Here is a 15,601-nt window from a genome sequence, read left to right on the forward strand (position 1 = left end):
CCAGTGAAGCCTCTAGAGATGGCAACTCTGACTTAACAGCTTGATTTCAATCTCATGAGAGACCCTGAGCTAAAACCACCCAGCTAAACCCAGCCTAGATTCCTTACCCACAGAAACTGGGAGGTAATAAATATTTGTTGTTTTAAGCCACTAAGTTTGGTATAATTTATTAGACAGCAATAGTAAACTAAGTATCACACACAACATTGGCTATAATCAGAAGACTCATTTTGCAGAAATGTGCTCATGCCTATAGAATTTACTGGTCTTCTAACACTGAGAAGCAGCTGCTGAGATAAAACAGAGAAAGTCTATTGGAGGCTCAGTTATGGTGCCAGATAGGGATAAATAACTTGCAAGTTTGGGGGTATCATCCTATAGCTTACAGTTTACGCCTTCAACCAACAACCATTTCTCCCATAGCCAGAATGTATGTTTCTGGAAGTGAGAGGGATTAGAGGTAAGAGTGGCCCCTCTCAATATTATACAGAATAACTCATTTCACTAATGAATTTTACTATACTTCAGATTTCTGTCTAAAAAACAGCATAATATGACTACTTCAAGCATAGAACTCATTACTACTATTTGAATTTATATTACACTTAAAATTCATTAGTTTAATGGTTTATAATTTAATATATAAAATATTTCAAAATATATAGCTTATGAGAAAATATTTTAAAATGTGCTGCAAGTTACTTGGTTTCAGAGTACTGCATTCCCATCCTGTGAAAATGTGATTCAATAAAACCTAGATATGCTGTATTAGGACCAAAGAACTTCATGTTTATTTTAAATATCAAAATAACACAAAGAACTAGTTCAATATACAGTACACTTCCTACTCTTCACAGAGAACTGAAATTTTCTATAAAGACATTTATACTTAGGAACATTAGACAACCAAAGTATGTATAAAACTCACAAGATATTTTACACACAGTTCACAATAATTAATTCTGATATTTTAGATTTTTCGGTCATTGCTTTTAAAGTATCCTTAATTAAAAGCAAAATTATTATTTGAGACTGAAAACAAGTTCAAAAGCATTTCTACTTTAATGTACATTGTAAATCCCCATAATCAAAACATTTACTACACAATGTGGAACAGCTAAATGCCCAGTTTTGTATTATTTTCTGGCAGCCACACTCATCAATTGTAATACAGTTTTATCAATAGGGATAAGAAGAGTCCAATTGTTGGAAGGAATCAAAATTTTGTAATTACATCACAGTACATTGTCCAGCTTTAACGCAAGCAGGAATACCAAGCAAAAAAATGTGCAGTGACAATGAGCTATATCTCTTCATTCAATATATCTTTTAGAATCTCCAACAGCAATGCAAGCATTGATTACTTTTCTTTACCTAAGAATTTGACCAGACAAGGTTACATTCTTTGTATAACTTCTATGCTCCAAATATAATCCTTAATTTCTCCTCTGAATATAATCCTTAATTTCTCTTTATGTAATTGGCTGCATAGGCTAAATTCAAATTGTTTTAGGATTTTTCTCAAGATCATAGATTTATGATCATACACAGTTAAGTTGAAACATGAAGAGTAAACAAAACATAAGCACTCCCTCTACAAAAACCTTCTTTTTCTCATCTTCCACACAACTTAATCCTATTACATCTATCTTATTAATGCTACTTCCGAAGAGAAAGAGCAGAAAGCATGCTAAGATTATAGGGAAAAGGTATCTTGAGTAAAAATAATTTTACAGGAAATAAGGAGGGGATTCCCTCTAGCCTCAAAAAACAAAGAAACAAAACAAAACAAAACAAAAAAAAAACAACAAACAAAAAACCCCACACTAGAGAAATGTGTAAAAGGGTAGGATATAAGGAAGAACTCTCTAGTTTCTAGAAGTTGTTTAGAAAATTATTCTCACATTATCCCTTATCCACTCTAACAGCAAGTAGCATTTACTATCACACTACTTAAAGTTTTAGAAATGCTACTTGTAGAGTGTATTTCTAAGCATTTTAAATTTGGCACTGAATCTTAGAATATCCAAATATAACTTTCTTTAAAGTCCTAATTTTTCCTGAGTTTATCAACTCGTTATATATTGGTTGGGATGTTCCTGCTCCTAATAAGAAACTCATCTCAAACCATCACCTCTTGTTCAGTTTTAGGCAAACTGAAATAAGGTCATTCAGTGCAGAGCTGTGTAGTTATAGTTACTGGTTATTTAAAAGAGAGAGAAACAGAGACACAGATGCAGACACACTACTCATTTTATTTCACTTGTCAGATTCCTCTAATAAGCATATAGAGACAGGCCCAAGAGTGGCTTCACAGTAACTATAAAGGCCACAAGAGAGATTTTTTTAATGATATATAAATCATAAAAACAAATATTCACACTAACACTTAGTGCCAATTTGCCTATATAACATAAAGCAACCTAAAAAAAAGAAAAGTTGCCCAGCCAGCAGGCAACATAATCATAACACCCATAACCAAAAAAATAAAAAATAAAAATAAAAATCTATTAATCAGTACAATCTAGCTAGCAGAATCAACTCTAAGCAACTACAACACAATGAAAAGGCACAAAGCATTCAATGAAGAAAAGACTGGGTATAAAGGACACTGTCAAAGAGCTACTGCTCAAAATCTGACGTTTCATCACTGATATATGAGAATGATATGGTAGGAAGAAAACTCAAGCTTATAAACATATCAGTCTAACTGTGTTTTTAATTTGTTTGCAATTATATTGAAAAGCAACCAATGATAATTACTTATTATTATTAATCCTTAATTAGTAGTTTAGAGTCACCCTACAAAGATGCTTTGACACTTTTTAAGGTTGATAGAAAATTATTAGTGTACCTATTTCATGACCTGCCATTGCCTAAAAGGAAGTCACTTAATAAAGCACCAATTTAAAACCGTATTTTTGCTACTCCTATTCTCCCAGCAATAAATGCCTTAATTACTTAAATGTATCCAAAGACTACTACTACCTTTACAGTTGGTTAAATCTTGCTGGCATAAGGACCAATCCCTAACGTTAAATGGGATTTTAGGCTGCAAAAAAAAAAAAAAAAAAAAAGGGGGGGTTTTTTAAAAAAAAAACTTCAACCTGACTTAAAAAAAAATTCAAAGGCAAAATTATTTTGATAGCATAGTGTAAAAAATAGGCTTGTTTAGCATTTAGTAGTGTTCACTAAAAAAGTAACATTGTATTAATTAAACTAAGGAAAACGGTATTCTCACTTATAATTGGTTTGTCAGTATTACTATTCCCAGAGTATTTTCTTCTGCTCCTATTTTTATACATATAAACACAAACAATAATCAATCTCAGTATTCAAACTAACGACTTTTAAAAAAAAAATCCATTATTCTAGGACTTCAACTGTGCTTCTTTGGACAAATAGTTATTGAAACAAGAAAGAATTTAAATTCTTTTAAACTATTTAATACCTACTAAAAATCTTTGGTGCATTTAAGTCAAAACCCATTAGATTAACACATTTCTGCACTTGATAAATTATTCAGTTTACAGATTAAGTGCTAACTGCTATCTGCTAAATATTAATTTAAAACAATAAATTATGCTCTCAAAATAAAAAAATTCTGAATGAAGCTAAACTTAGTTGCAAGATTCAAAATTTTAAGTACAGTTACAAAATAAATGGATTAGAATTAGAGAGCATTTGTCCAAAATACTCTAAATCAAATATTACAAAAGGTCAACTGAAAAGAATAGGCCTCCTTTTATACTTTTTGTGCCAACTTTTGTCAAAAGCCTATATACATTCAGTTTGCCCAAATCCATGAGGTTTTCACAATTGTACAATTTTTTACATTTTTGGAAATTAGAGGCAGCAGATTAGTTTCATTTTGTTTTTGTCGTTGTTGTTTTCAATCATCCACTGAAACTATTTCTTTATCAGAATTATATTACACATCTCCCAGACTAGGTTAAGATTAAATGACAGGATGTAGTACCTGGCACATAGTAAGCATTCATTAATGCTAGCTTTCTTCTTTCCCTACTAGTAGCTCTGCCACTTACTGACCATGTGAGCTTAAATGAGTCCTTTTATTTTAACCTCAAATTCTTTACCTATAAAGTGGGAATATAGCTTGTTCTTTCTATTTCAGGGCTGGTTATGAGGTTCAAATGAGATAACATATATGAAAGCATTTTATAAAACAGTAAATCACTACTCAAGTTTAAGTTATCTACAATAGTAACTAAATACAATTATATAATTATATTTCATTTTACTAAGAGATGTATTCCAAAAAAGTTCTATGTAAACCAATTCCTACAATTAAATTATATATTTAAAGCATTAGGACATTATTATTAAAAGAACTCTAAAGTAAATACCTTCAAAAATCAAAGTATCCTTTTCAATGTGAAAATGAAATATCTTCTTTTTCTGCCACCAAATGTATAATATACCATATACATACATGTATATAAATATATATATACTATCTGCCTTTTTATAAGTCTAAACTTTTCTACATTAGCTTATATGTAAGGCAGGCTACATTTTTATGTATGATTTCTTTCATTATAGTAAGATTTTTAGTTATAATATTGTCAGTCTTTATGATGAAAATCATAAAGATATGTATTTTTAAAAGTCAATTTGAAAGACTAACAGACTAACAGTACCTCATATAGTCAAGCTCAATCATGTAAGTACCCCAGATATAACATTTCCACACAAAGAAATAAGAATGCTTTCAAAAGAAGAACTTAGTAAGTATGTCCACTAGTCTTAAGACAATTACAACCAAACCTTGATAAATGAGGCTAAACTCAGACTGGTTTTGTTATTTATATGAGCTACTTTGGTTAACTGCCTCAATTTTCAATATTTCTTTTGTTTTATCTTTGCTAGTATGGCAAACATTGCTGTAAAGTACCTTTATTTCTTAAGTGCTTCAGCANTCTAAAGTAAATACCTTCAAAATCAAAGTATCCTTTTCAATGTGAAAATGAAATATCTTCTTTTCTGCCACCAAATGTATAATATACCATATACATACATGTATATAAATATATATATACTATCTGCCTTTTATAAGTCTAAACTTTTCTACATTAGCTTATATGTAAGGCAGGCTACATTTTATGTATGATTTCTTTCATTATAGTAAGATTTTAGTTATAATATTGTCAGTCTTTATGATGAAAATCATAAAGATATGTATTTTAAAAGTCAATTTGAAAGACTAACAGACTAACAGTACCTCATATAGTCAAGCTCAATCATGTAAGTACCCCAGATATAACATTTCCACACAAAGAAATAAGAATGCTTTCAAAAGAAGAACTTAGTAAGTATGTCCACTAGTCTTAAGACAATTACAACCAAACCTTGATAAATGAGGCTAAACTCAGACTGGTTTTGTTATTTATATGAGCTACTTTGGTTAACTGCCTCAATTTTCAATATTTCTTTTGTTTTATCTTTGCTAGTATGGCAAACATTGCTGTAAAGTACCTTTATTTCTTAAGTGCTTCAGCAACAGTTTCCACCACTACTAATTGGTTACACTTTATTCATTAAAACTTCATTATTTTATTTGTGATTTTTTTTTTTCACAAGGGCTGGGCTAGACTTTACAGTTTACACACACAAAAAAGTGCTTAAAGCAATTAGGAGTGTAAACAAAACTGAAATAGAAAACTTTTAAAACTGCTATTTTCTAGTAGTTTATGTACAAATGACATGCTAATAATAAATCAACCTTGTCTAGTCTAATCTTCAAGCAACTCTACTAGGAAACATTATCTTAGTTTTTAGTTAAAATTGACTTGAAAATATGGAAAGTGCATGTCTTTAAAGGTATTTTATAATTTTGATTTTGTCCTCAATTTTAATTACTGAGGTTTTGCTGTAACTGCTATTTCCTTTCACCAAGTCCTCAACTTTTGTCTCATACAGAAATAAAAATTAAAGGTTAATTACAGACATTAGGCTTTTGTGAAGGCAAAATTAAAGATCTAGATTGCATGCAAATGTGTATGTAAGTAGTGGTTCCATTTAATTAAACAATGTTCAGTTAAATTAGGCACAAATTTCATAATTTGTTTGGCACCTTTTCTAACAATTGAACACAAAATATCTAGGTTCTGTTTCCCAGAGTTTCTACCAGCCAAGTAAATGAAACTAAAAGTAGCATGTTTAATTAAATTTCATTTAGTTACAACTGCTCTTTCCTCAGTGAGATGAAGATATATGCTATATTATATTAACATTTCTGAAATAAATAGTAAAGTACAAAAGGTGAACTTACCTTGAAAACATCTAGTTAAAACTCTCATATTTTCATGTAACACATTTTCAGTTTTATAATTTAATGCCCAGACCTATGTTTGCCTTTCTTATTCATAACAATTGAAGTATAGGCAAAAACCAATTATCTGGATTATTATTTCAGTCCTACATTTAACAGCTAATCTTACATCAGTTAAGCTTTCCGGCTTTGAGTATATCGAAAGTCCAAAGTCCAAAGGATAATGATAACCTAAAATTACAGATGAATGGAAAGACAACACAGAAATATCCAAGACATTCTTATAAATTCAAATTCCTAATTTCAATTTTAAAAATTTGTATAAAGTAATAATGAATCTTAAGTTAGGATAAGAAACAGTTGTAATTATCAGTATACTCTTAATTCCTTCTTAAAGGCTATCTGGTCCTCAAACTTGTTTGTAAGATGGGGAAGGAAGAAGAAGGGGAGGAATGAGATTAAAGAAGAATAAAAATTTCCACTGATGATTAAAAAAAATACTTCCATAATATCAGCAGCTAATAATTGCAAAAAATTTAAGAAACCATTAAAAGTTAGCACTGAATAATCTTTAAAATCACAAAATGTGCACAGAAATTTTATGCCAGAAATTTTGTCCAAATAGTCATGTTCAGTAAATAGAGACACATAGTTTTCTTGATTTGAAACTGTTCTGAGGACTTGAGAAACTAGAGAAAAGGAGAAAATAGCAGCCCCACAAATTTAAAAGCTATCAGCTCTACCATTAGCATATAACCATCCAAAAATCTGTGGAATGTTTAGATTTACTCATGAATGATGCTCATTAGTAGAAATATTTTGAACACCAGTAGTGTTATCAAGGCCCAGTAATGTTCCAAGGTAAGATTGTTCTCTGGGATCTAGCATTTGTTCAGGTCGAACTGGATGAACTATATTTGCAGGTTGAGGAGTAAGAGTATATTTTTCCAGAAAAGCTAAATCCGCTGCTCGTGGATAATCAGTTGACTGTGGTTGTGGTGACAGAATCTCATGAGAAGATGGTGGGAGTGTGGTAGTATGACGCACTAGGTCACTCGGAGTGTCAGGCATCTGAACTGGAACCAGTGTTACTGGAACACATACTTCCGTAGATACATTCTGTAACATCGTCTTGGCTTCCGATTGATAAACTTTGGGCTGGTCCATATATTGTTTTGTTTCTGTTTGAAAGATTTTGTCTTCGGATGAGTACTCAACTGGCAAGGATACAAGCTTTTCCTCAGAAGTACTGAGAGGATCATCAGGAGATTTTATTTCATGAACATGGTCAATGTGGTATTTCAGCTTGTCTTTCCGCTTAAATGTTGCATTACAGTGCTGACAGTTGAAAGGTCTGGCATCAGAATGAATAACCAGGTGTTTTGTTAATGTCTTCTTAATTCTAAAAGACTGATTGCAAATTTGACACTTGTATGGTTTTTCACCTGTATGAACAAGAATATAATTAAATGTAAAATGTACTCAACTTGATAAGACAATGACTTTAAGTAGCAAACTTCAGTGTGAATACTTGCAAGAACTTGATAATAGCAATCATACTGTATACTATCACAAAATGCAGACAGTACAGTAAACTGGTAAAAATAAGAAGCTTAAACATCAAAAAGATCTGGGTTTGAATTCTGGTTATAATACTTACTAGTCAAACATTTGAGCAAGCTACCCAACTTCTATACCTAGTTTTATCATCTGTAATGTGGAATAATAATGATACCTACCTCACAGAGTTGGTAAATGGAATAAAAGAGAAAGTGGAGTAATAGGGCTTAGCACTGCACCTAGTACATAATAAGTGCTTGTAAACTATTATTATTGCTTACTTTTATTCCCATAGCCCTCAAAAAGTTAAACCAAAACATCTGATTTCCTCCCCAACGCAAGGAGGATAAAAACTAAAACAGCAATTCTAATTAACCTGGTTCCTTGGATTAGATGAGAAGTAGTTATCTCTGGCCTGAGGTCAAAATAACAAGAGCTGTTCAGTGGAAAGAACAAAGAAGTTGGACCTGTTTTTAGTTCCCCCTCAGTCAGGTTCTCACACTATAGTTTTGTTTTGTTTTATAAAAAACATTATAAATTCCTAGGTTAGCCAGTGTGGTAGGCAGAATGATGGCCTATCAAAGATGTACGCACTCTGGTCCCAGGAAGCTGTAGATACTTATATGGTAAAAGAGACTTTGAAGATCAGATTAAGATAAGACCTTGAAATAGGCAGGCCAACAGGCGTACACAGGTGAGTCAAATCTAATCATAGGCATCGTAGAATATGGCCAATAACTGAGGAAGAATGGGTCAGACAGATGTAACATGAGAACTCAATCACTAATTGTTAGCTTTGAAAATGGAAGGAGGTGGCTCAAGCCTGTAATCCCAGCACTTTGGGAGGCCAAGACGGGCGGATCATGAGGTCAGGAGATCGAGACCATCCTGGCTAACACGGTGAAACCCTGTCTCTACTAAAAAATACAAAAAAAACTAGCCAGGTGTGGTGGCGGGCACCTGTAGTCCCAACTCGGGAGGCTGAGGCAGGAGAATGGCGTGAACCCAGGAGGCAGAGCTTGCAGTGAGCTGAGATCTGGCCACTGCACTCCAGCCTGGGCGACAGAGCAAGACTCCATCTCAAAAAAAAAAAAAAAAAAAAAAAATGGAAGGAGGAAGCTAGAACATAAGGAATACTGCAGCCACTCCAAGCTGAGAAAGGCTCTCAGTGTACAATAGGCAAGCAAACGAGAATCTCAGTCCTGGTCCTACAATTCCAATAATTGATTCCTGTCAGTAACCTGAATGAGCAGGAAACTCATTATTTCCTATAGCCCCTGGAAAGAAATACAGTCCTACCAAACACTTAGGTTTCAGCTTGGTGTCAGACTTCTGACCTAAAGAACTATATGGTAATAAATTTGTATTGTTTAAGCCACCAAATTTGTGGTGGTTTGTTAACCGCAGCAACAGAAAACTAATATATCCAGAAACACTAATACTGCGGTAGACACAAAGGCATTATTTTAAAGTCAAATTAGAAAATTATATATTGATTGTCACATGAGTTTGTTGATATTTTCTTCTCATTTCTCCATTTGAAACATCATCCATTCTCCTAGTAAATTAAAAGATAATTACATCTTCAAGTTGAATCACTAATATCAAACTATTATTTGTTAAATATTATTGTTAAATATTTTGTAGCCCATTGGAACCTTCAAATCCCACTACCAGAAAATTTAGACAGACTGGGAGGCTGAGTACCTAGTACTATTGAATTATTACTTGTTTCTGGACTAACATTATTACTGATGTCATTACAGAGGTAGTGAGACATGAAGCAACACATTATATAAATAATTAACTTTTCAGAAAAAAGTATTTTTAACTGTGTATAGAACACACAGCATCTAACATTTGATTTTACAAGTGAATGCCTATAATCAGAGACAATATGGAAAAGCTCAGAGGAGAGTGCTTTGAAAACAACAAAACTTATACTTCCAAAACGCAAGAACTCTTAAGTGCTTTCTATAAATCCCTGGCATCAATACTCGCCATGCAAGGAGCATTCTATAATTTGTTTTTAAATAAGAACACGACCACAGCAATACCAACACCATCAAGAAGTACAGAATTTACTTTTAAAGACAAAAGTTTAAGTTTTGAGTGTTCTCTGGCACAGGATCAGCATGATGGTCCTTGAGTATCTTCATTAAAAAAGTTTTATAAATGCAATGATGTTTTAAAACTTAGAATAATATTCAATCAGTTCTAGTGAATAACAAATACTTTTAGAAAACTGTAATCCAAATGGGCATACTCCTTTGAGAATTTTCGATTATTATTTTAAACAACTATCATTTTCAATAGAAAATCAATTTAGGTTTTTAAAAAGATGAAAATTCATAAAGAAAATGTTAACATTATCAAATGTAAAAAGCAAACCTAGAGTGCTTAAAGGTACATAGCAGAAAAGGTGAAAACTATCGACTTGATGAAAACATACAAATTAAGGAAATAAACTTTCTGCAGTGAGAGTTTCTATAGTAAGATTATGTATTTAACAACAATAATGCAAGTGGAGTGCATCTCAAGATCATTAATCAGAGACATAAAGCAACCAAAAGGTCCCTTTCATGAAGTACAAAAAGGAGCATTAAGAGTAGAAGGAAATAAACAATATTCAAAGAGATGTAAACTAATAGCTAAAATCATAGAATCTATGAGCCTTTAGAATTTAAAAATGTCATCCACAGAATCACCTTTCTTTAGATATTAAAAATTGATATGTGAAAATGTACATTAAGAGACTTATTTCAGACTTGATAAGTAGTTTATATCATATCATGCCTCTTACTGATGAGGGGAAAGACAAAAGATTTTTTAAAATAACCCCACCCCAAATTACTCTTTGCAGGCATCAAAGCACAGCCAAGTCAGCCAGAACCTAAGGGGGCAAGGTCTGGTGACACAGGAAGTATAGAGGTGCTTTATTTTCTCCTCAGTGCACTTTCAGATTCAGTCTATGGGGAAATAGAGGCCAAGCTGCAGCCCAGCACTTCAGAAAATCTCACTGGAATGGGAAGATAAAAGTTGGAGTTTGGGACTACCAAAGAAGTGAAGGGTCAGGAGCCTGAAAAAGAAGGAACAACAGAGAAATGAACAAAAGTATCTATATTTGCCAACTATTAAAAGAAACATTTGCTGGGTGAGACAGCTGGAAACCAAGAGTCAGAAGGCTACAGGGTTGACCAATATTCAGCAATCCCAAGAATATGGGAGACAGAGATTGGAGTTCAGGGCTCACCAAAGTGAGGAACTCTAGTAAAAACACCATGCTGTCAGTAGAGACCCCAATACAATGATGAACTAGGAGAAAGGCAGATCAGAAGTAGCCAGAAACAGAACACAGTCCTCTCATATTCTATTTGCTAGTGAGAAAAAATTTAAATCTATCTGGAAGGAACACATCTTCAAGAGCTTCTGTAATTTTTAACTCACAAAATCGAAAGTTCAATACAAAGTGACCAGGTATGCCAAGAAACAGAATCAAATGATCAAACGCCAAGAGGGGAAAAAATGCAATATATACACCCAAAGCAAATATTATACATAAAAGACTGGGACATAAAAATCAATATGATTAATATGTACAGGAAAAAGTAGGAAAAGTAAATTTTACCAGAGATTGGAATCTATGGGAAACAAAGGCAACTCTAGAAGAGGTAAGTGAAGATGTCTAATGTACATGTAATTGAAGTCTCAGAAGGAAGACAGAGAGTAGGCAACAGCAATATTTAAAAAGAAAATGGCTAAGAATCTTTCTAAATAAAAGAAAGACATCAAGTCACAGATTCAATAAACACTACAAACCTCGCAAAATACAAAACACACACATACACATACTCAAATCAAGGCACACTATAGTAAAACTTCTGAAAATCAAAAACAGAAAATCTAAAAAAGTAGCCAATTAAAAGAGACATTTCCTTCAAATGAGCAACAATAAGACTGATAGTGTATTTTTTTCAACAAAAGCAAAACAAGTTCCAAAACCAAAAATAACCTATCTAAAGTGCCAAATGAAAAAAAGCTGCTAATGTAAATTCTACAGTCAGAAAAAATATTACTTATGTGGTAAAATAAAAACATTTTCAAACAAACAATATGGTGCCAGCCGACTGCATGAAAGAGAACTTTTCATGCATAAGGAAAATGACCCCAGGTGGAAGAACAGTCAACAGTAAAGAAGAAATACATGGTTAAATCTAAACAATATTAAATATTTAAAACAAAAAAGCAATGTCTTTGGGTTTTAAGAGGCATGAAGAATTAAAATACATACAATACATACGAGATAAGAAAGATAAGGGTGGTATAAGGATTTGCAGTTTCTGGAAAGTGACGCATAACTTCAATTATTTTATTTATCTTTTCTAGAAGGTAAGGTAGACTGTAACAGTTTCAGAATGCACATTGTTATCCTGGATAACCACTAAAAACATAATGAAAGAACACAAAATTAAGAAGTTAATTGAGGGAAAAATGACAACAAAAATACTTAATGATTATAAACAAAGTGAAGACAAGAGAAAAAAAGCATCAAGGAATCAATTGTGTGAACAGCATGATGATATATTCAAGCCCAAGTAAGTGAGAAATCACATATAATTTAAATGAACTAAACATACAAATTAAAGGATAAAGATGATCAAAATAGATAATTAAACAATACCAAAAGATACATATCATAAGTCCAAAGAAGGCTTGGAAGTAAAAAAATATATATATTTAATATGAAAGTACCCAAAGAGTGCTGGTAATCTTTACCATAATAAACAGCAACATTTTATAATTATATAAAAGACCGTTCAACAGAAAGATTTGACTAATAATATATATCTAATACATGTATTATATTACACATTTAATACATATCTTAATATATAACTAATAATACATATATCTAATAATATAACCTCAAATTACATAAAGCAAAAAATGAAAAAATAATTTTCATTTAAGAAATAAACAATTTACAAGCATGGTTATAGTAGAGACTTTCACATAAATCTCTTGGTAACTTACAAAATAAGTGGTAAAAAATCAAGAATGTAGAATATTTGAATGGAATATCTTCTCTGACGAGTAGAATTACGCTAGGTATCAGTAACATAAACTTGCTTAGAGAATCCCCAAATATTTAGGAATTGGATAATACAATTTGAAGTAAACCATTAATGAGAGAATACTTTAGAACAGACAGTAGAAAATATTTTTAACTGAATTATAATGGAAATATGAAATTAAAAAAGACGTATGGATTGTAACTAAAGCAGTATTCAGAGGATAACATGGCTTTCAAACACATACAATAAACATTAAAAAATACTAAAATTTAACAACTTAGGCATCTATACTAAAAAATACAAAAAAAACTAGCCGGGCGAGGTGGCGGGCGCCTGTAATCCCAGCCACTTGGGAGGCTGAGGCAGGAGAATGGGAGGCGGAGCTTGCAGTGAGCTGAGATCCGTCCACTGCACTCCAGCCTGGGCGACAGAGCGAGACTCCGTCTCAAAAAAAAAAAAAAAAAAAGCAGGGGAAGGGCAAATAAAAAAAAAAAAAAAGGCAGGGAAAGGCAAATTAAATAAAAAAAAATACAAGCTGGTGGCTGATAAGATGGTTAAACAGGAACAGCTCCAGTCTGCAGCTCCCAGTAAGATCAATGCAGAAGGCGGATGATTTCAGCATTTCCAACTGAGGTACCCAACTCATCTCATTGGGACTGGCTAGACAGTGGGTGCAGCCCATGGAGGGTGAGCCGAACCAGGGTAGGGCGTTGCCTCACTGAGGCTGAACAATGAGAACACATGGACCCAGGGAGGGGAACAGCACACACTGGGGCCTGTCGGAGGATGGGGGGCCTGGGGAGGGATAGCATAAGTAGAAATACCTAATGTAGGTGATGGGTTGATGGGTGCAGCAAACCACCACAGCACGTGTATACCTATGTAACAAACCTGCACATTCTGCACATGTATCCCAGAACTTAAAGTATAATTTAAAAAAAAAGAAGAAATACAAACAAAATGGGAGAAATACAAAAGAGAAAGCAGATATGAAAAATAAAATAAATCAACAAAGAGAAAAATCAGCAAAACCTAGTGGTTCTTTCAAAAGATTAATAAAATCACTAAATCCTTAGCATGAAAAGATGTATTACTAGTAACGGGAATGACAAAAAGCTTATCACTAAAGACACTATCATCACTAAAAAGACAAATAACAAAATAGCCCAAATTCTGCCAATAGATTTTACATTTTAGATTAATAGAATACCTTTAAAGTGAATAAATAAATTGAAAATATGACGGCTCTTTAACGGTCATACTAAAACACAAATTTAAAAACACACTTAAAAAAATCTTCAATTAGGCCCAGCATGGTGGCTCACGCCTGTAATCCCAGCACTTTGGGAGGCCGAGGTGGGTAGATCACGAGGTCAGGAGTTGGACATCAGCCTGGCCAAGATGGTGAAACCCCATCTCTACTAAAAATAAAAAAAAAATAGCCAGGTGTGGTGGCGGGCGCCTGTAATCCCAGCTACTCAGGAGGCTGAGGCAGGAGAATCACTTGAACCCGGGAGGCGGAGGTTGCAGTGAGCCGAGATCATAGTATTGCGCTCCAGCCTGGGCGACAGAGTGAGACTCAGTCTCAAAATAAAAAAAAAAGAAAAAAAATTAATTAAAACCTTTCCCTACAGAAAACAAACTCAGGAATGTATTCTGTCAATTCTTCCAAACACTGAGGAAATGATGCCAATTTTACACAAACTCCTCCAGATAACTGAAAAAGATAAATTATTTCCCAAATCATGTTTAGAGACCAGCATAGTTATAATACAGCCTGTCTGGGACATTACAAGGGAAAATATATAGGCAATATGTCTTGTGAACCAAAAAAATGTACAAAATATAAGCAAATTGCATTCAATTATACAGGATAATATATCATGAACAGGATATATGCATGTCTATACATTTGTTTGTGTATTTGTTTGTTTTTGAAACAAGTTCTCACTCCATTGCCCAGGCTGGAGTGCAGTGGTGCCATCCCAGCTCACTGCAGCCTCAATCTCCCAGGCTAGGCGATCCTCCCGCCTCTGCCTTTAGAGTAACTCAGACTACAGGCATGCGCCACCATACCTGGCTAATTTTTGGATTTGTTGTAGAGAAGGGGTTTTGCCATGTTGCCCAGACTGGTCTTGAACTCCTGGGCTCAAGCAAACCATCCACCTCGACTTCCCAAAGTGCTGAGATTAGGGGCTTGTGAGCCATTGCACCCAGCATGAACAAGATATATTCTATCTTCAGTACACAATGAACAGGATGAACAAGATAATATATCATTAGCAAGATACTATATCAAACCAGTCTGGGTTTATTCCAGAAATGAGGTTTAATATTCAAAAATCAATCAGTATAATTTACCACATAAATAAAATACAAAAATATGATCACCTCAATCCCTCAATCAATATAGAAAAGACATAAAATTCAACAACTACTCATGACAAAAACTCTAAATAAACTAGGGATAGTAATTTCCTCATCTACAAAAAACCTATAAATATATCATACTTAATTGTGAATTATTGAAAGCTTTTCCCTTGAAGATGAGAATAAGAAAATAATGTCTACTATCAATGTTTCTACTGGAGATGTGACCAAAGTAATAAGGTTTTACTTCCCAACCCCAAAAGACAGAGAGAGAGAGAGAGAGAGAGAGAGAGAGAGAGAGAGA

The 15,601-nt window shown here is 33.2% G+C and overlaps 1 protein-coding gene across 1 annotated transcript in view; it reads right to left on the reverse strand.

Annotated features, from left to right (window-relative positions):
* Window positions 1–5,227: 5,227 nt before the first annotated feature.
* ZBTB41 (zinc finger and BTB domain containing 41) overlaps window positions 5,228–15,601 on the reverse strand; it is a 52,378-nt gene continuing 42,004 nt past the window's right edge. The window contains 1 exon segment of the mRNA XM_017864639.1: window positions 5,228–7,737. Coding sequence (XP_017720128.1) covers window positions 7,082–7,737 — 656 coding nt within the window. The 3' untranslated portion in view covers window positions 5,228–7,081.

Source organism: Rhinopithecus bieti, unplaced genomic scaffold, assembly GCF_001698545.2.
Source record: "Rhinopithecus bieti isolate Rb0 unplaced genomic scaffold, ASM169854v2 scaffold_74548, whole genome shotgun sequence".
In the NCBI taxonomy this organism is placed as follows: domain Eukaryota; kingdom Metazoa; phylum Chordata; class Mammalia; order Primates; family Cercopithecidae; genus Rhinopithecus; species Rhinopithecus bieti.